We start from the raw sequence: 27,375 nt of genomic DNA, 5'->3' as shown, positions 1-27,375 counted from the left end.
GGAACAAAATTCAAAATCATAAAAAAAAAAAAGTCAACAAGAACAGACATATGCACACCCATGTTCATCACAGCACTATTTACAATAGCCAAAAGATGGAAACAACCTAGGTGTCCATCAACTGAAGAATGGATATCCAAACTATGGTACATACACACAATGGAATACCATACAACCCTAAAGAATAATGTAGAATCTGCAAAACACCACATAACGTGGATGAACTTGGAGGACACTATGCTGAGTGAAATAAGTCAATCGCCAAAGGGCAAATATTGTATTAGTCCATTATTGTAATAGTCAAGGAAACGTTTATCTATGGAAGGACATTTTCTTTGTTGTTACCAGGGGTAGGTGGGGAGGGGAGGGAACACTGTTAAATAGATAAAGATAAGTATTGATTTAGGTGAAGAGAAAGGCAATGTACCAAATGTGATCAATATAGGCACTAAGGAAGAGAAAGACATAGAGAGATACGTGGAAGGTACAGACAACAAGGATGAACCCTTTTGCACATATAGTACGGCGTTGTCAGTGAAGGCAAACATGGGTATATGGGTGGATAGATAGGTGGACAGGCTGAACTATTAGGTATGTCTATGAAGTGGGGAGTGTACCCAAGAACATGTTTAGCGTCGGCAGACAATGGTCCTATAAGTTTATGTGTATGATGTGAATTCCCAGGTGTATAGTAGAGCTCACAAGGGACAAGGTTGTAGTCACTGCTTGGTCACACCCAGCTACCAAGAGGGACCAAGTAGTTGAACCTGAGGGCTCGGGACCATAGTCGCAGGGGACATCAAGCTCAATTGGTACAACGTATTACACAAAACACTGTTCCACCTCCTACTTTGGCGAGTAGTGATTGGGATCTTAAAAGCTTGCAAGCTGCCATCTAGATGCAATGATGGATCTCTCCTCGTCCAGAGCAAAGAAGAATGAAGAAAACAAAAAATTCATGGAAACAATTAGTCCCAGCGACTGATACACCATCTGGTCTACAGCCTAAATGACTATGAGACCAGAAGAACTAGATGGTACCCAACTACTACTGTCAACCACTTGGAAGGGGATCTATGTAGGAGATCCTGGGTAGAGAGGGGGAACAATGTGGAACAAAACTCAAAATCATTTGGGGAAAAAAAAAAGGGGGGGTGGACCAGGTTTGCTGGTCCAATAAAGCCTGGTGGAACCACTGATACTATGGTCCCTAGCTGCCCTTCAGGTTTAGAAATGAACTCACACCTGTGGCTTCCAGCCAAACAAAAGACAGGCATAGGAGTTGAACATTTACCTTAGGTAGATATACTCCTTGGAGAGAACAATCATGGGAGAAAGAAGGGCTGCTTATGCACAGGGAGACAGCTCAGGGGGCACGAGTGCATGGAGGGAGGGACACAGGGAAGAGGTAGGTAACTATTGGGAGGAACTATGAGGGGCGATGTTGCATTGTGGTAAATGGTGGTCAATGTCATGAGACAAAATGTATGTTAACTGCTGTACGGGAAGTCAATTTGCTCTGTAAGTTTTCACCCAAGTCACAAAGAAAAAAAAATTTATGTTACATAAATTTTACTGTAATTTGAAAAAATAAGCTTAACAAAAGTATAAGGCTACCATGGAAGCAGGACAGATAATGCCATTAGGGAAAATTCAGACTTGGCAAAACTCACAAAGTGTTTCAGGAAGAAGTCTATTCCAGCTGGTTGTTTAAAAAGCATAAAGGAAAAAGTTAGCCAGCAATCTTCTTAACTCTGTGACTTGTGAGTAGAAAGGTATTCTCACCTTAAAACATGCTAGAATTATAGTGTGAGTGAGTCAAAGTGAGTTTATTGTAAACTGTACTTAGAATGAAAAGAAAAAATAACTACCATTTTATGTAGTTTTATTTTATAAAAAGCTAGCTACCTGAAATATTCACTCCACTTTTATTAAAAAAAAAAAATTATGTTGTGTTGATGTTAGGTGTCATTGAGCTGGCTTCAACCCAGGCCCACCATATGTATTACAGAACGAAATGTTGTCTGGTACTTTACCATCCTCATAATCATTGCTATGTTTGAGCCTACTGCTGCAGCAACTGTGTCACTCCAGCCTGGTAAAAAATACTGATGTTATTTTGTGGTTTCTCAGTTATTTCCCAAGCTACGTATTACTCTACTAGATCTACTCTCTTAATCAGTATTGCCATTTCACTGTAAAATGTTAATTACATTAATCAAAGATCAGGGAGCATCTAATAAGCCCTTTTGAGGCCTTGCTTCAACACACAATGAGGAAATAACATTTTTCGTTTTTCTCTAGGAACAACAGACATTAATACTGAATAAGCTAATCCTATAGAACATTACTATTTTATAGAGTAATAAAAATAACAGAAAAACTTGGTTGCTGTTTAGTCAGCTTCAATTAACGGTGACTTTAAGAAGTTCTGGGGGCATAATGGGTAAGGCATTTGCCTGCTAATCAGGTCAGAGGTTCAAACTCACCAGCTGCTCCACAGATGCGGCAATCTGCTTCCATAAAGATTTACAGCCTTGGAAACCCAGTGGGAGTCACTATGAGTTGGAATTGACTCGATAGCAACTGGGTTTAGTTTTTGGTTTTATGTGAAACAGAAGATACGTTGCCTGCTCTTGTGCCATCTTCATGATTGCTGGTATGTTTTAAGTCCACCTCTTAATTAAAGTCAAAGAGCTATGCTCCTCAGTGACAGACCTCAATATTGTGTATATATTCAGAAGTGGGGAGGAGGGACACTTAATATATGTACATAAGAGCAAAACCTATCATATTACACATTAAAGTGCTCATCCCTCTCAACACACACACACATATACATACCGTTCTTCTCCATAAAGCTTCTTCAGTTACATAGTTGTTATGAGGTGAGAATAGTCTCAGATGGTGATTATTTATAACAACTCCCCATTTAATGTCACTATATTTAGTGTTCATTGTTGTTTTCTTTTGCAATGCAAAGCCTACAGCCTTGCTATTCAATGTGTGGTCCATAAACCAGCAGCATCAGCAATACCAGGGAGTCTGTTAGAAATTCAGACTATAAAGCCCTATCCCATACCTACAGAATTTTAACAAGATTCCCAGGTGAAATGTAGGCACATTAAAGTTGGCTAAACCCTAATTCATAGGATTTAATATACCATTCAGAAAAAGAAGAAAAAACAATTCCTTTAGGAGATCTGCCACTATTGGATTTTTGTAAGGGAGAGAGATCCAAGGATTGCATATTTACTGCACTACTATCACAATTCAAAGTTTAAAGGCCATTCAAAGGTTTTCAATTAGTCAATAATTACAAGACATAACACCTAAATAAAAATAAATTATAAATTGTTTACTCTTAAAGTATATGTATGTATTTTTAAGAGAAATACATTTCTAAGTGAACTTTCTAATTTTTCTATATTAACTAGCCTACAGATTCCATGAAAACTCAAACTTCGTAGTCAAAATTGTAATTGAACTAATGTTTATTTAAAATTTAATCAAGTTTGTATAATCCTACATAATTATAAAGATGCCTACAACACACCATAAAACTCAAATATTCTAATGTCAAGTAAACTGATATCAATTGAAGCATCAAGCTGAGATTGAAACTTGCTATTTTTTTCCTACTTGAAATAGAGGCAGAAAACAACAGTCACAACAGATACATTTCTAAAGCTGAAATTTGTTAACTGTAGTTTAATTAGCATTATGACAAACACACAATATTTCAGAAGTTCCATAAACAAGATGCCATGGTTTTTAGAGCTAAATGTTGAGAACTTCCTACTTTAAGATATAAAAATATTACTATCCTGTAGACAAAATTCTTGAATTGAAAAAATGACGTACTAATGTTAAAAGGAAAAAAAAAAAAACTTGTATGTAGCTCCAAGCTTTTAGTCACTACAATAATTTGAAAATACAAGCATTATTGTTTTTAGTTCCCATGGAATCAATTCCGACTCATGACAACCCCATGCAACAGAGCTGCAATTTTTCTTGCACAAAGAAAAACTACTTTTTATTTCTTCCTACTAGAGGCAAAGAGTTCTAAAGGGTGCTTCTCAAAACTTAATGTGCACATGAATCACCTTTAGATTGTGTTAAAATGCAGATTGTGACTCAGGAGGTCTGGGTTGGGGCCCAGAGTGTCTGCATTTCTAGCAAGTTCCCTGGTGGTGCCAAATTCATCCATAGAGTGCACTGTGAGTAGCAAGGTCCTAAAGAAAAAGTATAACTTAAAATATTTAAATGTCCATGGTTTGTAAAGCACCAGTCTTGATAAAAGTTTCCAACTAAATTCCTAACTGATCAATCTAACACTTTTCTATCAATTTTTGGTCCCTCATATGGATGTTATAGTTAATCACTTCATTTTCTTAAAACCCAGAAAATCTGTTTCCTGATCTCCTTCCTGCCTCTTGTTCTTCTTGGTCTCTTCCTATGTTCCTCATACTTACATGCAGGTGTGTATCACAGGATTTCATTCTTAGCTTTATCTCTTTTCCATTCTATATGCTGTGCTGGATCACCTACAAGCTAATGGATTCAACCTAGACATGTCTCCTGATCTTAGATCTATATATTCAACTACCTAATGTCTATTTCTGGGAGCTCTGGTAGCATAGTGGCTAAGACACTTGCCTGCTAACCAGACGACTGGCGGTTCAAACCTACCAGCCACTCCTCGGAAGGAAGGTTGGGCAATCCAACTTCCGTAGTGATACTGCCTCGGAAACCCAAGGAGGGGTCGCTATGAGTCAGGTATGACTCGACGGCACATAACAACAACAACAACAATGTCTATTTCTAGTAAGTCTCCACAAGTACTATCCACTCAAAATATTTCAAACTGAACTCCTTATCAACAATCTACCATTATAGATCAGCTTTTACAACTCTGTATTGACTTTGTGATCAGCACCACCATTTGTCCAAACCACATTTTAAACTCTACCTCTCTCTCCCTCACCAAGTCCACTTGATTCCATCTTCTAATTATTTCTCAAATCCCATTCTCTTCTCTTGATTGGGACCATTTCTGATCTGGTTACTATAGTAACCTAACCAGTCTTCTTGCTTCCAATCTCATTTCCTCCTTCAAATCTTTCCTCACCATTACTAAGTAATCATTGCAATAACATCCCCCTCATTCAAATTCACCAATAACTTCCTATTACCTTTAGGAAAAAGTCCTAACTTTTTAGGACATCATATAAAGTTGTTCCCAATCTTGATATTGCCTCTCTCTCTCTCTCTCTCTCCAGTCTCAACTCGTATCACCCTTAACAGCATGTATTCTTGTCATGTCAAGCTATTTGCAGCTCCCTGAATGTACGACTTTCTCCAGTGCCTCTGTGCCTTTGCATGTATTGTTATATCCCTGGCTTAAAATTGTCCTTTCACTGCTTCTTTTCCTAACTATTCATCGTATTCAAGACTCTACTCAAGCATCATATCCTTTAAAAGGCCTTTTTTAGTCATTTCAAGCCTAAATTAGGTACCCCCACACACACACAAACTGTGCCCCTCTATATTAGAGTACTCTCCCTGTGTACATCTCTCCTTTAGGATTTATCAAACTATGTAACAATTGCTGGCTTACTCCTCTTCACTACTCCTCTTTGAGCAACCTGAGTTCAGCAATGAGTCCTAGTGCTCAAGCACATGGTAGATTCTCAATAAAATGTTCGCTGAATAAACTATTTTGAAATATAGTCATGAATAATTATTATGACTAAATATTTAAACTTTAAATAACTTTCAGTAACTGTGGTTCCAAGGTAATTAAAAACTTACCTACCTATAGGCTTAAGAGAACTTCGTAACAGAGTTCTCAAAACACCCAAACCCCACTCTATTTACCTAACTCCCAACAATCTAAAGTTTTCTGTTAAAACATTAGAAACAAAACCATTTGCTTGTTTTAAATGGATATATTTTCATTTCACTGACTACTAAACTAATAAAAGTACAATACTATTCTCTTTTTATTGTTCAAGTAAGGAGGGAGTATAATTGCCTGAACATTGTTTAGGTTGCCTAGATTTGTGTCCTAGCTCTTCTACTTACTAACTACCTAACTGTGGATAACAATGAACCTCCCAAAGCCTCTGTTTTTTCCATTGGCAACTGGAGATAAAATTGCTTACCTATCCCATAGCGTAGGTAATAGCAGATATGAATGTGAAAGTATTTCTATAAACCACGAAGTGCTAAAAAAATGTGAACTACTGTGTTAGTTTCTATGCCAACATCTGCCAAAGATTTTACAGGTGTATAATTAAAGTTTCAGGGCTAATTCAACCTCCCATACCCACCCTATACTTCTCTTCAATGACTGAAGATTCATAAATAAAATTAAGTTCCAGGACCACCAGAGCACAAGACTCATTCAACAGTCCTCAATATTCTTATATGATTAAAGTGTTTAATAAGTATATATCTAATTTAATAATAATCTGGTATGTTCTTAAAAAATTATTTTATAAATCTCAAGGTAAGTTGTTGGTACAGTCATTTAAATTTCAGCTCCATTTTCAAAACATGAATTGGAGGACAAAAATCAGCAGGGAATATTTAGAGAGCTTCTTTTATTTACTATTTAAACTGGGTACTGTCTGTTAACATACCAATTTAATCCACTATAGAATAGCTAACATGAAAGTTAAAAAGTCACCATTACAAAGCCAGGACAATTCCCCCCACAAATTTCTGGTTCATTTCTCTGATATGCTTACTTGTCTATCAAACAGAAGAGAAAATTTGCTGCTCTTTTCTAAATTAAAAAAGTGATAAAGCATTGTAATTGTACTCTCAGCAATATCTTTCCTTGTTATATAGGGACTTATGGATGATGGACTGCATTAGGAGAACTGTTTGTTTCTTCTGCAATATTTGTAAAAATAGGATTCCTTAAACTTCAACGGGCAAAACTCCTTTGGAAAAAAAAATGTAAGAAAAAGAAAAAACAAAATCTACTAAAAAAGTCAGCACTTCGGTACCTGATGGTGGTAACAAGGCCAAAATCCAAGACGAAGCCCTTTATTGCACATCGTGTTCCATCGTCTTGGGCAGCCCCATCTTGCGACCTCTCCAGATTGGCTGCTCCTGCTCTCTCTACTGCAGAGAGAACTTCAATTAGAGAAATTCTGAAGCTCATAAATCTAAACTGGATACTCCCCTCACTGGAGGCATGGGTGGCAAGAATCACTAAAAAGATTCAAGTTAGAGAGGTTTCAAATAAATCTAAATGGCTTGAAACCATTATATTGCAGGCAGCTGAGAGACTCATTATGCAAAGGTCTACTTTACTTTAAAAAAAAAAAATCTTAAGGGAAAAGAATGGCAGCAAATTATTAGATAATCTGAAAAAACAGGCTATATAATCATAAATCCCTAAAAAGTGAAATACTCTCCACTAAAATTATATAGAAAATTTATAATATATATGGTATAAAATACTATAGCTGACCATAATCCTAAGAAAAGCAACCAAGAAGAAAAACTAGAACACATTATTAACTTCTTTTTATGCCCTAAAATAAGACCTTCATGAAAAAAAATAATTTTTTTTAAACTTCAATTAAAAAACCACTGGTTAGGAAGGAGAAGTTCCCTGCTGACTTAAGCCTAGCTGCCCAAGCAAGGCTTCAGAAAGTGTCTTCACCTACAACCATGTGTAGGCAGAAGGAGCAGAGGCTATGGCGGTCTTCCTAGTGACACTTCCAAGTCACATATGCGGGGTACATTTCTGGGTAGACTGCCAACAAGTTACTGAAAGAAGAGAAACAAAAACCTGGCAAGCAAATAGGCCAATGTGTCCTCATGTGTTTTATGACAATACTGAAGATTAAATGTTAACTGAAGTTACTCTGTGGCTACTAACCCTAAATCATATCCTCCCCATTAGCATTACCTGATTTGTGAAAGACCAAATAGTTTTCTTCAAGCTGGTTTCCCAAAAAGACTTGTAATAATGTGTAACATATATAAAGCATTTCTTTGACCAAGCAAGTAAAAAAACCTACTCCAAAAAACTTCAGCAGTTAAGAATTTCCAATGAGAGAAATAAACAATTTGGAACATCTTTCCCACCATGAATTTTTATCAAAAAGTGTGCTGGTATGTGCTATGCAACAGAATGAGGTTAATACTGTTGAGACAACATTAACTGTATTCACTAAATAATTTAACAATGTTTTTCTCTTACCTGAGTGTGAAAATTTGAAATTGTTGTTGTTTCTATATCTTTCTTGCCCAGAATTTCCATTTTCACTGGAGTGTTGGGGAAATTAAAAGCAAAGTAGTCCAAGAAGTCTGGGAGATAAGCAGCCGCTCCATGCACTATTGCTAAAGCATAGTAAGCAGCATTTTTCTCATTTTCACTGAATGTCAAAGCAAGAAACTCTTCAGAAAATCTCTCCATCTCCATTGGAGACAAAAATGAGAGTTCATCCATGTAAGCGTGAAGGACAAGAGCACCACCATTGGATTGGTGTTCCTCATGAATAAAGTTGCTAAATTTAGTACCTGTTTTTAAGAAATTTCTACGAATAGAATGCTCCTGGTGAGTCATAAAAGGTGTTTGTACTCCCTGGGGTACCCGATATTCTTGCATGCCCAAATTTAATCGGCACAGCTGCTCATCTTTCAGATACCTGAAGGACTCCTTATTAACTCCTGAAGTGCTATTTATTTGTCCTTGGGCGAGGATTTCTTTACTGATGCGGGTCAGGCCAGCACAGACGGTTTGCACTTCCTTATTATACATTTTAAGGCGTCTTCCTCGCATATCTTCTCGGTGTTTCTTTTTCTTTTTCTTCTTTATTTTCTTCAAGACAAAATCGTCAGCTCTCTGGGTTTTACCATTTTCATCTGGCGTTTCTGGCCACAATAATTAAAAAGAAGTTAGTTGCTAAGCCTAGTTTCAAGACACAAGCTTCTTAAGGTATCTGATCTCAAAGTAAATAGCCTATTCTCAATTTCTCTGAATCTGTCATTACAACTTACATGCTCAGAAAATGAAGGAGACAAAAATCTTAAAATACAGTGATATTCTGGATTGAATACTAGAAAGTAGCTAACGCAAGGGTAATCATATAATTTAATACGACTTCCAATTCAAACTAAAGAAAATACTGAAGCAATTCCATTTGCTCCACATTGTATCTGTTCAGTAATCACTGTAAAATCTAAATCGAAACTTATATTTTGCTGTCAGTCTTCAAATTTGTATGGTACATATAGGTGAATCAAACAAAGACAAATTAAGCCATAAGACACCCTTTTTGCCCAACAAATTGGCAAGCTTATGAGGCTGGGGGAGGGGGTTATTCCCACATAGTGAGTATAAACTGCTACCATTTTCATGGAGGGTAATTTACCATTACATATCAACAGCCTTGAAAATATTTATAACCCTCAGACTCAGGAAATTCCACTTCCAAGTAAACATTACTCCCAGAAAATAACTGAAGACATACAAAAATGGCAGCATTATGTTAAACAACAGAAACATGTAATGGTCTGCTAAACAGTCTAACAGAGGATCAATTAAACTCTGGTACTTATAGGCTGTAAAATACTATCCAGTCATTATAAAGGAGCTCTGGTAGCATAGTGCCTAAGGCACTTGACTGCTAACCAGAAGGGGTGGTAGTTCAAACCCACCAGCCACTCCTTGGAAGGAAGATGGGGCAATCTACTTCCGTAATGATACTGCCTCAGAAACCCAAGGAGGGGTCGTTATGAGTCAGGTCTGACTTGATGACACATAACAACAACAACAACAGTCATTATAAACTAAAGAACTGACATACAAATTACAAAGTTTAAAATGATTACCATGTCACTATTCCATAAAGCTTTCTTTGACAACTCTCCCCCACTCAATTTGAATAGCTGCTCCAGCATGCTACATGATCCTATTGCACTTCCCCTACCAAAGCACTTAACCACACTCAGTATTACTATATATTTAATTTCCCATCTCTCCTCTAAACCATAAGCAATCTAAGGCCAGAGACTATGTATCTTTGTACTCACCTTTCCAGAGCACAAACTTACAGGCTGTAAAATACTACTGGTGTAGTGCCTAAGGCATCTGACTGCTAATACATTTATAGTCTAATCCTATTTTTATAATATTAAACTTTTATTCACTCAAACATTTACTGAGCACCTACTATGTGCCAGTTACTCTTCTAGGCACTGGAGATATGGTGTTGAATAAGACACACGTGATCCCTATTCTCTTGGAGCTTACAATCCAATTGGACAAGAAAAAGAAAGTTATCAAGTAGTAATAAGCAATGAGCTGGCTACGCTAGATGTTGGGGAAGCTCTCCTTTGGAGGTGGCCAGTTAGGCTGAGTGCTAAATAGTCCAATGAGCCAGGCATGTGAAGATCTAGGGGAAAATACTCCAAGAAGGAACAGCTAACAAAAGACCTTAAGAGAAGGAGAAGTCTGGCTGATGTGCATCTACTACATTTTAGACATATCCAAAACCAAACCAAACCAAACTCACTGCCATTGAGTCGATTCTGACTCACAGTGACCTCCTTTGGGTTTCCGAGGCTGTAAATCTTTACGGAAACAGATTGCCCAGTCTTCCTTCCACGGAGTAGTTGGTAGGTTTGAACCACCAACCTTCTGGTTAGCAGTCAGATGCCTTAGGCACCACACTACCAGAGCTCCTTTTTTCAGACTTATATAACACAGAAAAAGAACTGCAAATATGTAAGTATTAATGGTGGTTATCTATGGGCAGTAGGATTATAAATGTCTATAGCTTTCTTCGGGAGGTCTGGTAGCATAGTGCCTAAGGCACTTGACTGCTAACCAGAAGGCTGGCAGTTCAAACCCACGAGCCACTCCTCGGAAGGAAGGTTGGGCGATCTACTTCCGTAGTGATACCACCTCGGCAACCCAAGGAGGAGCCGCTATGAGTAGGGTCCAACTCGATGGCACATAACAACAACAACATAGCTTTCTTTGTTTTGCTTATTTGTATTTCTAACTTTCTAAAATAAACATGTATTACTGTTATAATTTTAAAAATTATTTTTCATTTTTAAAGCATTACCATGGACAAACTCAATACAGATACATAAAAAGCCAAACTCACTGCTAACGAGTCGATTCTGACTCATAGCATCTCGCATTGGGTTTCCAAGGCTGTAAATCCTTATGGGGAACTCTGGTGGTGTAGTGCCTAAGGCATCTGACTGCTAACCAGAAGGCTGGCGGTTCAAACGCACCAGCCACTACTTGGAAGGAAGGTTGGGCAACCCACTTCCGTAGTGATACTGCCTCGGAAACCCAAGGAGGGGTTGCTATGAGTAGGATCCAACTCAGTGGCTTGGTTATTTTTTATTTTTTTATTTTTTTTGGTAAATCCTTACGGAAGCAGAATGCTTCATCCTTGTTCCATAGAGCAGCTGGTGGGTTCAAACCACCAACTTTTCAGTTAATAGCCAAGTGCATTAATCACTACACCACCAGAGTTCCTTCAATATAGAATTTGTTGTTGTTATGTGCCGTTGAGTCAGACCTGACCCATAGTGACCCCTCCTTGGGTTTCTAGGGCAGTATCACTACGGAAGTAGATTGCCCCATCTTCCTTCCGGGGAGTGGCTGGTGGGTTTGAACCGCCAGCCTTCTGGTTAGCAGTCAAGTGCCTTAGCCACTACGCTACCAGAGCTCCCTCAATATAGAATAGCATCTTTAATTTACTAGTTGGAAAGTATACCTAGCAAAAAATCATCAAGATTAAAAATCAGGTACAGTGCTGACCAACCTTAAATCCTGATCTGCTATTTACTGTATAGACTTTATCCACCCAAGAATAGTATTTCTGACATGATTCAAGTAATTCAGTGTTAAGACAGACTCTAATTAATCTTATTATTACATCTAGAAAGAACCAAGTTCAATAAATTTTACAGTAAAGAACTTACTTGGTATAATATGTAAATATATATGATAGTTGTAGTAACTCTAGACAAAATCATTCCAAATCATCAAATATTAAAAATGAAGCCTGTCTAAAGAAAATATTTAAAAGTGCAAGTCAAATACTTTAAAGTGTGTAGATACTGAATGACTTTCATTCTTTTAATATTTGCTTTTAAGAAAAAGAAAACCTTGCATTTGCAAATATCACTTGTAATCAAACTGAGACTATACACCAAAATATACATGTAATCAGTTTACTTTAAGTTAGTAAGAGAAAAAGCAGTCAATCCTTTAGTCTATATACAACTAAATCTTTTGAGAATTAAACACTTAGTAAGTCATTAATACTTTTTACTAAGTAAAATTAATCTAAATACATTTCCCTATATATCAAATCAATAATTTAGGCAATTCTCCCAAGCAACTAAATGCTAATGCCATTAAATATAAAGGCTAGACCAATTTTTAAATAGTCACCTAATTACCCTCTGCTGTATGTTTAGCATATTGCATAGGTAAAAAAAAAAAAAAAAAAAAGAAAGAAAAAGAAACAGAAGAAAAAAAACTCTGAATAGATCCTGTTATTTTAAGTTTTCAGAAGAGGTATTTGGTATGCAAAAGATGAATTGTGACCTAGATCTGCTACTGAAATTAACAGCAAGAGTTAGCTGCCTTAATTGTAACACATTTGCTGTATTACTATCAGTTCACCACTGTATTTCTAACACGGCTAAGTCTCTGTGGGTTCTATTACAAAACTCATTTATATGAGAACAATTGAATTAGTCCAACATGCCCATCTCAAAAAAAAAACCCACCACCATACCAGGAAATGAAAAGGACCTTAAATTAACTATAATCTCACAAATCAACATAATAAAAGTTTAAAATATGAAATAAAACTTTAATCTATCACCTTGTTAATCCTAATTTTTAAATTTTGACTCTTATCTAAGGCTTAGATTTGGAAAGCTCACCTTTGTGAAATTTAAGATTCCCTCAAATTCATATGAGTGAATAAATTTCCATGAAGAAACAAAATGTTTTCTTCACTTATTATGTTGGGCAACCTACTTCCACAGTGATACCACCTCGGAAACCCAAGGAGGGGTAGCTATGAGTCGCATCTGACTGACAGCAGTTAAGTTTGGTTTTTTTTTTGGGGGGGGTTATTATGGCGGCAGCTAATTGAGAATGCCTTACTTTATACAAGTTTTTAAACTCAGCCATTGTTGCTTTATGAGAATGATACACTCCCTTGTACTGAACAAAAAATTTTATTTAAAAGTCAATATCTAAAATCTTCACTCTCTTTCTATTTCTGGTGTAGTATTTTAAGAGAACGTGTTCAGGCAGTCACATTTGGAATATTTCCCTACAGTGCAAAAGTTAATTTATTGACATCAATTCTTTACAGGAAAAGAGCCAAGCTACACTGTATCTGTGATGAAGGACCATATCTAGAGAAAGCTTTCACATATCAAACTATAAGATAAAAACATAACTTTCTACATTAAAATCTTAAATTGTTAACACCATTCTTATACCTGAATTATAGAACTGAAAGTAATTAATATCCTCAACTTTTAAAACTCATAGTGGATAAGGAAAAGCAAAATAATTACAAGTCTTTACATTTTATTAATCACACTGAAGGACTAAAGTTATTTTTCAAAAATAAATTATTTTTGGTCTTCGTTGTTTCAGTTCTACATAAAAATCTGACTAAATAGGGAAAAAACTGCTCCTTTTGAAGGCCTACTTTTGGTGTCATTTATAACACTGCTTTACTACCTTTTCCCTTTACATTAAGGTATTTAAGAGTGGCTGGCTGAAAAAAAAAAAAAAAAATGTGGCTGGCTGGAATTGATTCCCTGTTCTACTACATCCTAGCAACATAACCTTGTACAAGTTAATGTCTCTGTACTTTGTTTCCCATTGGGAAAATAATAGTTTCTATCATAAAATTACTATAGAGATTAAATGAATGTATACAAAGTACTCAGAATATTCCTAATATTCAATACATGTTCACTATTATTATTAGCTAAAAATAGTTGAATTCTACAGGTAGTATAGTGTGCTAACTAAAAGCATATGCTTTATAGTAGACTTAGGTTAATGTCCTAGCTCCACTGCATACTAAGTCTCTGAGCAAGCTCTTAAATCTCTTTAAACCTCAATTTTTCATATTAAAATATTACTAATATTAGTATCTATCTTACAGGGTTATTGTGAAGACTAAATGAGATGATGAATATAAGGCACTCATCACAGTACTTGACATAAAATAAATTTTCATCATCATGATTATCATAACCATAATAATAGTATGTGACAACATTCCTTGAAATATAAAAATGGCAAAGACTCTCAGATATCAAAACTAGAGCTGGAAATTACTAACCTACAGTACAAAGTAGTAAACCAAAAGATAATCATGTATTTTGGAAAAAAAAAAAAAATCTTAGAAAGAAGGAAGAAAACTATTATTCACTGAGGGCTAGGACATGGAAGTTTCCCATTTTAATCATCAAACAAATAAGTAGACAGATGCCTCCTTTTTAAAGAGGCAGAAACAGCCTAAAACAAGATGTGTCGCTTATATCCAGACACAAAGCTAGCAAATGACAGCCAAGATTCAAACTCTCACCTGTCTGATTGTAAACCTCATTCTTCCAACACACTGCTTTCTGCCTGCACCATCAACTCCTCCTCCCAACACTCTTCTAGATGATCAACTAACTAAAATTCATTCAACAAACACTTAACTGAGAGTCCACTACATGATTATTCTGCATGATCAGTGAATAATCTGAACTCACAGGATAGCCAATGGCATTTTTTGCTACAGAAAATACATAAATTTTCAAGACCTTAAAGACTTTTTTTGCCTCTCCCTAGGATGGGGATAAATAACATTCCCTGAAATCGCTGCCCTGGAGATTATCGGTTCATACCAATTTTCTGTGTAACCCCACAGGGTCACAACAAATCAGAATGACTCAATAGCAGTGAGTATGGTTTTAGTTTGTTTTATAACCAAAAACAATCAAGTTGTTTCCGGATTTTAAATTCCTGCTACTCAGGTTTTTTTTTTACATCACAGAGAATTTCCATTATTTGTCTGGCTTCCCTAGTGACAGCAGTTGAGCAATTGGTCAAAGATGGAAAACTATGAGACAGGAAGGCTGACTCTACAAGGGCATACGTAAGCATAGTCTTGTCATTTAATGACACTGGGGAAAAGAGCTACAAGGCTCACCTGCACACACACACCTTTCTTTCCTGTTATACAAAAAAAGAAAAAAATTATTATTAAAATTGTAAATTTACTAACCAAGAATAATAAAAATGCATTATTTCTTTTGATGGGCTTTTTAATGAGGAAAGTTTGTTCTATATGCTTTTATGATTAGTAAGAGGAAAAGAAAAAAACATGAATTCAAAAGACACAAGTTACTGTCAGTTTAGACTCAAGCTGTTGCTTATAAGAAATTTTTAAAATTTTAATATACCTTTATTAGCTTATCAATCCAAATGTCCATAGTGGAAAGTGAAAAGCCAAGTGGATCATGAGTCAAAAGAACTGGGTTCTAGATTCAGTTTTATTACTTACTAAGTAAAAATTTGTAAGCATTATTGTCTTTGAAAATCATTTTATTCTGTTTCACAAATGAAGCAAGTTGACTGTTGTTGTTATGTGCCATTGAGTGCGTCTGGCCCGACTCATAGCAACCCCTCCTAGGGTTTCCAAGGTGGTATCACTACAGAAGTAGATTGCCCAACCTTCCTTCTGAGAAGGGGCCGGTGGGTTTGAATCGCCAGCCTTCTGGTTAGCAGTCAAGTGCCTTAGGCACTATGCTACCAGAGCTCCTAAGTTGACTCTTGTTGTTGTTGTTATTATGTGCCGTCGAGTCGGACCCAACTCATAGCAACCCCTCCTTGGGTTTCTGAGGCAGTATCACTACGGAAGTAGATTGCCCCATCTTCCTTCCGAGGAGTGGCTGGTGGGTTTGAACTGCCAGCCTTCTGGTTAGCAGTCAAGTACCTTAGGCATATTAACTTTCTGTTCAACTATTGATGAGCAATTCTAAACATCTGGGATAAATAATTATTTGTGATTAGGCTATGAATGAATTTGGATTGAGTGCTGTTGAGCTGGAGCGTAGGAACATGTCTCTTAGCTAAATGACCTATCTCGGGTCGCTAGACTTCCCGTCAGTAGGCTTTGCAGGCCATATGGTCTCTGTCTCAAGTACCCCACTTTGCCACTATAGTATGGAAACTGTCACACACAATACTTAAATAAATGAGCAGGACTGTGTTCCAATAAAAGTTTATTTCTGGAAAGTGACATTTGAATTTCGTATAATAGCACGTCACGGGTTTGTTTGGTATTTTTTTCCAACTATTTAAAATGTAAAAACCATTCTAAATGGTTGGGGAAAAAACCTAAACTCATGAGCCATGCAAAAACAGGTGGTGGAACAGATTTTTGACAAAAATGTAGAAGCAATTCAATTCAATGAAGGAAGAATAGTCTTTTCAACAAATTGTGCTGGAGCAAATGAATATCCATTAGGTAACAAAAAAACGAATCTCAACCTAAACCTTACATCTTACACAAAATTAACTCCAGATAGGTCACAGATTTAAAATCTAAAAGGCAAAATTGGAAAAATTTTAGGAGAAACTCTTTGGGGCCTACGGTTTAGGAGCTTAGACATGATTATCAAAAGAAAGATCCATTAAAAAAAAAGATTAGCAAACTGGACACCATCAAAATAAAATAATTTTGTTCTGTGAAAAACAATCTGCAGACTGCTACAAAATATTTGCAAACCATGTATCTGACCAAGGACCTGTATCTAAAACAAAAGGAACTTTTAAAACTTAACAGAAAACAAACAAGTCAATCAGAAAAAGGGAAAAAGCCATACAGAGACATTACTGACAAGGACAAATGAATGGCAAATACTTACATGAAATTATGTTCAGTATCACTAGACATTAGGGAAATGCAAATTAATCATGATGAGCTATTACTACATATTTATTAGAACTGTTAAGCCAAAAAATAGTGATAATACTGGCAGAAGTGCAGAGAAAATGGATCTCATACACTGCTGGTGGGAATGTAAAATGGTACAGACACTCTGGAAAATAGTTTGGCAATTTCATTTTTAAGAAACTAAATACACACTTACCACATGACCCAGCAATCACATTCCCAAAAAAGTGGAAATTTAAGTCCACACAAAAACCTGAATGTGAATGTTCATAAACTCTATTTGTAATAGCTAAAAACTGGCAACAACTAAAATGCCTTTCAATGGGTGGATGGTTAACCATGCTGTGGTACATCCATACCATGGTATACTGCTCAGCAATAAAAAAAAAGCTACTGATATACACAACTTAAGATGGATCTCAAGGACATTATGCAGTGAATGAAGCCAATCTCAATAGATTATGCACTGTTTGATTCCATTTGTATAAATTCTAGAAATGGCAAAATTGAGGAAATGGAAAACAGATTAGTGGCTGCCAGAGGTTAGGGATTGGGAGATGGGAAGAAAGTAAGTGCTTATGATTATAAAGGGTTAGCACAAGGGAAATGTTTGCAGTGATGGATTAGTTCTGTATCTTGATTGCAGTTGTGGTAACAGTAACCTACATATGATAAAATAGCATAGAACTATATACACATATTGTACCAGTGTCAATTTCCTGATGATGATATTGCCCAAGAGTGATGTAGTAAGATGTAACCATTGGAGAACACTGGTGAAGGGTAGAGACTTCCCTGTACTATTTTTTGCAACTTCCTATGAATCTGTAATTATCTCAAAATAAAAAAGTTAAAAAACAACTGGCAGGTTTTGCCAACTCCTGAACCTATTTGATTGTCTAGCATCCATAATTTCACAGAATTAAATGGGGTCACAAATTTTTCAATTTTACTTGACTATATTTTATGGAGAATACTATAAAATACAGTAGTATTGAAAATCTGAGGATAAGCAAAGCTAAAATACAGCTCCGTAAGACAAATCTACCCACTCTCCTTAAAGTTATTTCAAGGATCAAGCATCATAAAATAATAAAAACCAGTATTAAGTGAGTGCCTAGTATGAGCCACGCACTCTTTTAACTGCTTTCCACATATTGTTCCACTTAATCCACGTAACCACCTTATAAGGAAAAACTGCAATTTCATTTTACAGACAGGAAAACTGCGGCAGAGAGAGGTTAAAGTAATTTGCCCATGGTTACACAGTAAGTGGTAGAGCCAAGATTTAAACAAATTGACTCCAGAAACATGCCGTCTGCATATCACTGTAACAGTACAAAAATGTTCAAAGAAAAGGGGAAAAAGGTATCTGGTTAATGTGTGGAAAAGCCTAAGTTAAACAAGGTTAAACTAAATTTATTTTCTGTAAGGTTCTCAGAACTTTCAAAATGCTAGTACATGTCATATATATAGCATGCAGTTTTCCCTGAATATATTTGGCTAGGGAACTCTTTTCCCTCAGAATAAAGTCCATCCAACAGTCTCAGCCAAAAATTAAAATGTTTAAATGGCCTGATCTCAACCCACTTTTCCTCACATATGGACAAACCACCAATGCTTTGAGCTGCACTAACCAATGTGATAGCCACTAGCCACATGTGATAATCAAAATTAAATAAAACCTAATTTTTTAGTCAATAGTTACATTTCAAGTCTTTGAGACTTGTTGCAAGAGCTACATGTGGCTCTCAATACTGTTGAGTCGTCCTGACTGACTCACAGTGACCCCTCCTTGGGTTTCCAAGGCGGTATCTCTACGGAAGTAGATTCCCAACCTTCCTACCATATTAGATAGCACAGATATAGAACACTGCCATCATCATCTATTGAACAGCACTGGGTGGGAGGTTTGTTTTTGTTTCTTTTTAAAGAGTATGGGGACTATGCAATCTTTAGAGAAAACACATTATGAATTATTACACATCACTGCCATTTCCCCCTCATGAAAAGGCACTAGTCAGAAATCCCTGATGACCTAAAGTTTCCTACTGTCACTATGATGTCAAGCAGGGGAGGATTACTCAATAAGCTAGGTAATTAAGGGCTTACTTGTACTTACTTACCAATCTGTAGTGAACAGTTTCACAAGTTTCACCACATGTGGAACTGTTTTTTAGTAAGTAAGCCTGTGCTTACCTTGCTTACTGGGTATTCCATCTCTGTAAGGGATTGAAAATTTGAAAAAGGCTTCGATTGTGTAGGAAAGTGCTGTGGGGTTGGGAGAGAGGCAGATGGCAGCCATACCTAGAAGCAGAATCCCTGATGTGATTAAAAAAAAAAAAATGTGAAATTATTCACTACAGATTAGTAAATAAGCACAAATAAGCCCCTGCTTGCCCTGCTTATTGGGTAATCTGACACTAATGTCAAGGCACAGGGGAAAAGGTAACCAAGAATGGGAAAAATGAATAGCAGACAGAGAAGGCAACATTGTGCCCCTGGGAAATGAAGCCTGGACTGGGATTCAGGAGACAAGGGTACACTGCTCTTATTTTACCAATAACTGACTGAAAATTTTTTTTTAATTTTTGTACTTGGCGCTAATTTGTGACTTGACTAGACAAGTCTCTTCACTGCTTTGGGCCTCAGTTTTCTATTATATAAACTGAAAGATCTCTACAATTCCCTCTAGCTCTGCATGGTTAAAACACACAATAGAAATGAGAAGGTAGATAATGAAAGTAAAAATTAAAGAGTAAGATCACCGCATACTGGTAGTGGAAAATGGCACTGTCAGCTGCTATAGTTCTATTGGATTTGGATACCACAAAGCAACAGAGATTTAATTCAATATATATTGAGCAATTATTTGCAACAAATTGTGTAACTGGCAGAATAACAACAGCAACAATGATTAGTCTTAAGACTAAATATGAATATAAGACTTTAGGAAGAATTTGACAGTTTAAACTGAAATACTGGTTCATTAACATATGATAGCCTAACAGGGCCAGAACTCAAAGAAGTATCCTAAAATTTTCTTGACATGATTAATTACATAAAATCATATACAAATTACAAACACATAAAAAAAACAAAAACAAAACCCACTGCCATGGAGTGGATCCCAACTCATAATGACCCTATACAACACAGTAGAACTGCCCCACAGGATTACCAAGCTATGGTCTTTACGGAAGCGACCTGCTTATTTTTCTCCCGTGGAGCTGCTGGTGGGTTCCTACCGCCCGTCTTTAGGTTAACAGCCAAGCACTTTAATCACTGCACCACCAAGGCTCCAAATTCATATTTCATTTCTTCCACATACACAAAAATATATAAATAAATGCTACAGATAATTCAGGAATGGGGAAATACTAGTTTTGGCCAACAAACTTTCTCTAGAACCCACACTTAATTAGGTAGTCCTACATTTTCTGGGCTAAATATTCTTTACTTTGGTAAGGATTATGGGAATTAAGTAGACTCTCAAATTGTACAACACAGAGTAAAATACAACTGCACACTTTTCACTTTTCAGAGGCTTACTGGTCCTATTTCCTAGGATCAAAAGGGAGAGAAAACCTTCCCCCCATCCCTGTTCTAAGAACTAAGATAGTCAAAATGAAAAAATTATTTTAACCTCCAGATAAAAAAATAACCAAGTCACCCAAATCACCATAAAAAATTAATTTTTAAAAAGAACGAAGAAAACAGCTTGGTATTTTCTCTTGCTAAGGCAACCAGTGAGTTGTGTAATCTCTAAAAGAATTCAAACTCATTAAGGCGGACAAGGGTGCGTATTACAGCTTCCCAGCAAGGAAAACAGGGAAACATGATTTCAGCGACAAGCCTTTACATTAGAAAGGCAGTTTTTAATATCCCACTTACTAATCCGATGCCAAGGACCGCGCGGCGCGCAAACCCTGCTGAATTTGAAAACAAACGTTGCAGTAGGCTCAGGGACTGGTTAAGGGAGCAGGTAACTGACAGCTTGGACTCGGAGCAAGAAGCCTCAAGTAGGTCAGATTGTGTCAACGGTCTGAAATCCATAGTCCATCCCATTGGGCTTAAGGGAAAAGAGCAGCAGGAGGCAAACTGGGATTTGGCGTCTTTCAGTACCAAAGGGGCGGGATATCAGAACTAAGACCCAGAGCCCAAGCCCGGGGCAGTTTGCCTGCTCTCACCTCTCTTGGGGGCCTTGATCATTGGCACCCCCCCAGTCCTCTCGCCGTTTTCCTGCTTGTCCTTGTGTTTGAGATCGCTCGGAACGCAGGGTCTAGGGTCACCATCCGGACCGCGGTGGTGATGGTGCTTGTGCCGCTCCTTGTGGCCCTTATGTTTGGGCCCAGCCGCGCTCACCGTCAGGGGCGAGAAGGTGAAAAGGGCCGAGGTGCCAGGGGCCGGGAGCGGGGCAGCGACAGCGGGCCCAGAGGGTGCCAGCGAAGGTGGTGGCGGAGGCGGCAGGAGCAGAGGCTCAACAGGGCCTGGAACGCTTGGGGCTGCATTCGTTGGCGGCAGCGGCCCGGGATGTTGGCGGCTGCGACGACGCCGGTGAGGGGGAGCGAGAGGGGGGTCCTGGCTCGGCCGCCCCCGCTTCTCCTGAGACCCCCCACTGCTCGCCCGGCGCTGTCGCTTCACGCCCCGTGGCGAGGCCCCAGCATGGGGCTTCTCTTTCCCCTCTTTGTCCGGCTCCTCCGACGCCGCCACCGCCCGTACTACGCGCACAGCTCCGACCTGCGCAGCCATTTCACCCACAAACACACATTTAAATGGCCCGACCGCCCCCCCGTCCGCGAATCGCGCAAGCGCTGCCCGCGCATGGCCCGCTGGGCTTTGGAGTTTCTCCTCCTCCTTCCACTTCTCTGCTGGTCTTAGGGTTGAGCTGAACATGCCGGAAGCGGTTGTTCCCTGCGTTTCTCTGCAGGCCTCTCCAACCGAGCTTCTATTGTAAAGCACCCTGGGCTGCGCAAAGCCTCATGGGAGCGGTAGTTCCCGCGTGCTCCCCGTCTTGTCCCTGGCTCTGTGAGTGGAGGATCGCCGAGGGAGCGTGCGCCGAGTCACGCTTCGGGCTGCGACGCAACCGCCACTGGGCGGTGAGTTGCCGCCAACCGCCTTAACGGCCGAAACAATATTAATGGCTTTTAGAGTCTGTTGGCGCGTTCTCATTGTCATCTTCCTGTGCCTCTTTCATTTCACACGGAGTAGGTGGTCTCCATAGTTACTTTTAAATTTCATATTCCTGTCATAAGCTTTGTGAGATTATAAGAATCACTAGTCTTAACTAACAATGAAATGAAGGGGCAGGAGGAATTAAGTAATATGCAAAGTAAGGTGATTCAGAAATTCAGAAGATGTCTGAAACATGTTCACGAGCATTGCTGTGGTTACAACTTACAGGTGTAAGAAGGCAGGTGCAAGAACTGCCTGGGAGCGTAGAGAGCACACGGCCCCACTTCGCCAATGAACGTCCTTTCCAATGCCTATTAAGGTGGAAAATATCATTTATTTTTAATACATCTGTACGGTTACAAAAAGTTGTAGATGGAAAAACACTGTTTAATGTTTTTCTAAATAAGACATTTTCTAGACTATAACGTTGCATAAATAAGAGAGGAAAAATAATGTATCCACTAGTAAACACTCCCGAAATCGTCATCGTTTACAAGCGACAGCTGCTGCTCAGAAATTCATTTACAATTGTGTTGTTCCTTCAGATTTTACCTTGGATTCTTTGACTGTATTTGGTTCCTGGTAAAGATAAATTAGAAATGTTTGACTTACCATAAAATGTTCAGCAGATAAAAGTACTGTGGTGCCACTAATGCCTGAAGAAATATTACTTCAGCTAAGTGAACACTACCCCAATAAAGTTAGCTTAAAAACAAAAGTTTATTGAGTACTGTCTTAGTTATCTAGTACTGCTATGGCAGAAATACAAGTGGATGGCTTTAACAAATTATTCTCTCACAGTTTAACTCACTGCAGTCCAGTCAGATCTGATTCAATAGCGTCCCCTCCTTGGTTTCTGTGGCAGTATCACTACGGAAGTAGATTGCCCAACTTCTCACAGTTTAGAAGGCTAGAAATCTGAGTCCAAGGCACCAGCTCTAGGGGAAGGCTTTCTCTCTGTTGGCTCACAGTTTAGGAGAAAGTCCTTGGCTCCTTTCAACATATGTGAGCCCAGCATCCCTTAGGAGATTGACATGCGTTTTGGCATCAGACTTTCCCTGGGTCTAGAAGGTTCACTGCGCAGGAACCATGGGTCCAAAGGACATGTCCACTCCCAGCTCTTCTTTCATGGTGGTACTGAGGTCTCCTCTCCTCTCCCCTCCCTCCCCTCCCCTCCCCTCCCTTTCCCTCTCCCTCTCCTTCTCTCCCTCTCGTTGTCTCTCTCTCTCTCTCCCCCCCCTCCCTCTCTCTCTCTCTCTCTCCCTCTCCCTCCCTCCTTTCTCTCTCCTGTTATCCCTTGTAAGATAAAAGGTTATGCACCCCACACCCCTGGAAAACTCCTCTTACTTGGATCAGGGCTATAACCTGATTAAGAGTATTGAATCCCACCCTAATCCCCTTAAAATTGATTGGCTGATCACAAAATGTGAGATGATTACATCTTTACATAACTGCCAAATTGTATAACTAATACTAATCTTGCCTCATTAACATCACAGAAGTTAGGATTTAGAATGTGTAATACTGAGAATCAATCCATAACAAGTACCTATTTTGTACATTGTATTTCAAGAAATATTTAACAGTGTTTGATTCAATTTGCTCTATCAAGATTCCTAATGAAAACTGTTGTAGGGTAAATTATGTTTTTAATAGTTTCTAAAAGTTAGATTTTGTGAAAATAAAGGAAATTATTAAATCATTAGTAGTCAGGTGAATCCTTTGTAATAATAGTTACTAATTTATCTGTTATGCAGAATTAGATTTGAACTCTCATATTTTCTTAAGTCAGATCCATATTCATATAGAAATATATTTATAAATTGGCAGTTACTTTGGTTGGTTTTATGTAAGTTGCACATTTCATAGGACTTTTCAAATGAAGAACATACTACCAAAAGATAGCTATTCCATTGGTTATGCTTCAGTAATTATAAATTGGCATATCCCTGCTCAAAAAAAATGATTACAGTCATATTTACATATTTTAGTTCCTTAAGTAGGAGTCTCTATTTAATGCAGATAGCCTGAACAATGGGAGGTTTGAGGCCACCAGGACACACTTTGGAAGAAAGACCTGGCATCTATTTTTGAAAATTTAGCCATTGAGAAACCTATAAAGCACAATTCTCCTCTGACACACATGGGATGGCCATGATTTGGGCTTGTTAAACATAACTTCTCCTTTTCTTACTCCTCTAGTTTCCCAACATTTGAAAAAGACGCACAAGGTATACTCCACTTAGGCAAAATAACTCACAGGGAATAATCATTGTCACAGCAGCAATTTTGTACTGTAATCACAAGGTAAGATTTTTTTTTTTTTTAACACCTCATGGTAAATTCTGACGTTGTAGAAATATAATGCTTGAAATCTAATTCTTAAAATCTTTTCAAGTGTATACTAATGTAGAAAAGTAAAAAAGAATAAAAATTTTTTTCCAAAAATGAAAAATAAATCCATTCTAAAACAGCGTTTCTCATACAACATTCTTTACATAACCACAAGTGGCACATTTTCATTTGCTATTTTCAGTGCAAGGTAAATGAGATGAAAACGCATAACTTCTGGCGTTTATTTGCATATTGCTTTTCTTTTAAAAACTTCAAACATTAACATAATTTCATTGTTGATAGTAACATGGACCACACTTATTTTAGTCAGCAGTATTCTAGTTGTTTTATTTGCAGATCCACTTGCAGCCTTGTTGTTGTTGGATGCCTTCGAGTGGATGCTAACTCATGGCAACCCCATGTGACAAAGTAGAATTGGCCCATAGGGTTTTCTTGGCTGTAATCCTTATGGAGGAAGATCACCAGGTCTTTCCCCTGTGGAGTTGCTGGGTGGGTTCGAACTGCCAACCTTTTGGTTAGCAACCAAGCACTTAACTGTTGCCTAAACCCAAAGTTGAATTAAATATTCCAAGTTGGTGGTGGGTTCCTTGGTCCTTTGGGTTTTGAAAAACGATTTGCAAAACCTGGGAATAAAAATAAAATTTAACAAAAAGAGTAAAACTTCTATATAAAAATGAATCCATGAACACTTTGTAATATATGCAGATATATTAGATTTTATAATATAGGAAAATATATGGATTTTTTTCAAAAAGTTAGGCAGCATCTTTAATAAATATAGTATTAGATTGCAATGGCATTATACTAATTGATTTAAAGCTTAAATGATAACAATAGAATACTAATAACATTTTACATTTATGGAACACTTCAAAATTTAATAAGGGTAATAAATGGATGAAGAAAGCTGGTTATAAAAGCCTTTTATAATTCAGAGTATAATAATATCCTTTATCTATATATCTTTTCACCTCCAACACCCATCACAAAAATAGAAGTGGGAAATCTCAATTTCAGAAAAAAAAAAGCACTTTTACTTTACATTAAAAAATTATACCTCCAAGACTATGGCCCGAGTCAACCTTCAGGCCTGAAATGGAACTCACTCCCTTTGCTTCTAGCCAAACAGTAAGACAGGTGTATAAGGTCAACAAGGTGGTATAGTGCCTAAGGCATTTGACTGCTAGCCAGGAGGTTATTGGTTCAAACCCACCATCCATTCCATGGAAGGAAGTAAAGATTTATCACCTTGGAAATCCAATGGGGGTCACTAAGAGTCTGAATTGACTTGATAGCAGTGAGTTTGGATTTTTAATGAGGTCAACATTTATACCAGGTAGGTACACTCCCCTTAGAACAATCAACCATGGGAGATCAGAAGAGCAATATTTACACAGGAAAATAGCTCAGAGGGCAAGAATGTAGCCATGTAGTTGTTCAGCAGCCTGTCATGCTCTGCCAACTTTGGGACTTACAGTGGACTTGAATTAATGGCCTGCCATGTGGTTTGGTAACATCAAGACTGCCTTTTTACTTATCAACCATGGGCTTGGCAGCCAGCAGCTGTGTGAGTGAAGAAAAAATGAAGAAAATCCTCTAGCCGGGAGCTGGAGGCACAGCCAAAGCCCAAGGCTGAGGGGCTTTCACCCAGCCCTTAGAGCATGGCACTTTGAACTTGGACTTAAAGCCTCCAAATTTTAAGAATAAACTCCTGTTTGTTTAAGCCATCCCATTTGTGGTATATTCTTGTCAGAGTGGTACTAGGTAATCAGAACAACTTCACTGTATAATTCTATCAAACATTCAAAGAGTTAACACTTCTCCTACTCAGGCTGTTCCAGAACATAGAAAAGGATGGAATCCTTCCAACTTCATCTGTGAAGCAAGCATAACCCTGATACCAAAACCAGGCAAAGACACCACTAAAAACGAATCCTGTAGACCTATATCCCTCATGGATATAGATGTGAAAGTCTTCAACAAAATTCTACCCAATAGAACCTAACACTATATAAAAAATAACACACACAATGACAAAGTGAGATTCATACCAAGTATGCAAGGATAGTTCAACATTAGATAAAAACTAACATAAATAAAACAAAAGAACCACATTATCATATCAATCAATGCAGAAAAACATTTGATAAAATCCAACACCCATTCCAGATAAAAACTCTCAGCAAAGCAGGAATAGAAGGGAAATTCCTCAACATAATAAAGGGCATATATGTGAAACCAACAGCCAACATTATTCTCAATAGAAAGAGATTGAAAATCATTCCACAATTCCCTTGCTAACAAGAATCAGACAAGGATGCCCTCTGTCACTACTTCTATTCAACATTGTACTGGAAGTCCTAGCCAAGGCATTACGGCAAGAAAGAGAAATAAAAGGCATCCAAATTGTCAACAAAGTAGTAAAATTGTCTCTATTTGCAGCTGATATAACCCTATACATAGGAAAAAACATTGGAACAAATTGAAAGAGTCAGCAAAGTGGTAGGATAGAAGATCAGTATACAAAAGTTGGTTAGATTCCTCTACATCAACAAAGAGCTCTTTGAAAATGAAATAAGGAAAGCAATACCATTTACAATAACTACCAAAAAGATTAAAATATTTAGGAATAAATCTTACCAGAGACACAAAAGACCTATAAAAAGTAAACTACAAAATGCTACTACAGACCAGGAATTCCGGCAAGATGGCAGACTAGGCAGAAGGACTGCACAGACGCTCTTCAACAAAGAAAAGGGAAACCAATTAACACAGATGCAGAAGATAATCCTGGACCCCTGAGCCATGAAGGGAAGGATACAAAAGTGGACTAAACCCCAACTAGCAGAAGAATTTG

At 37.7% G+C, this 27,375-nt stretch overlaps 2 protein-coding genes across 2 annotated transcripts in view; both read right to left on the bottom strand.

The window, feature by feature from the left end:
• RSBN1 (round spermatid basic protein 1) overlaps window positions 1–21,884 on the bottom strand; it is a 73,808-nt gene extending 51,924 nt beyond the window's left edge. The window contains exons 1-2 of the mRNA XM_007949055.2: window positions 21,179–21,884; window positions 8,228–8,901 (exon numbers count right to left, since the gene is read on the bottom strand). Of these exons, the coding sequence (XP_007947246.1) occupies window positions 8,228–8,901; window positions 21,179–21,884 (1,380 nt within the window). The remainder of the gene's footprint in view (window positions 1–8,227; window positions 8,902–21,178) is intronic.
• A 3,192-nt stretch (window positions 21,885–25,076) lies between these two features.
• PTPN22 (protein tyrosine phosphatase non-receptor type 22) overlaps window positions 25,077–27,375 on the bottom strand; it is a 134,540-nt gene continuing 132,241 nt past the window's right edge. The window contains exon 21 of the mRNA XM_007949037.2: window positions 25,077–25,141. Within this exon, the coding sequence (XP_007947228.1) occupies window positions 25,077–25,141 (65 nt within the window). The remainder of the gene's footprint in view (window positions 25,142–27,375) is intronic.

This window comes from Orycteropus afer, unplaced genomic scaffold, assembly GCF_000298275.1.
Source record: "Orycteropus afer afer isolate SDZICR_OR568_19922 unplaced genomic scaffold, OryAfe1.0 scaffold00010, whole genome shotgun sequence".
Taxonomy (NCBI): Eukaryota; Metazoa; Chordata; class Mammalia; order Tubulidentata; family Orycteropodidae; genus Orycteropus; species Orycteropus afer.
Note: the sequence above shows the minus strand (reverse complement) of the source record. Positions and strands in the feature narration are given on the sequence as shown.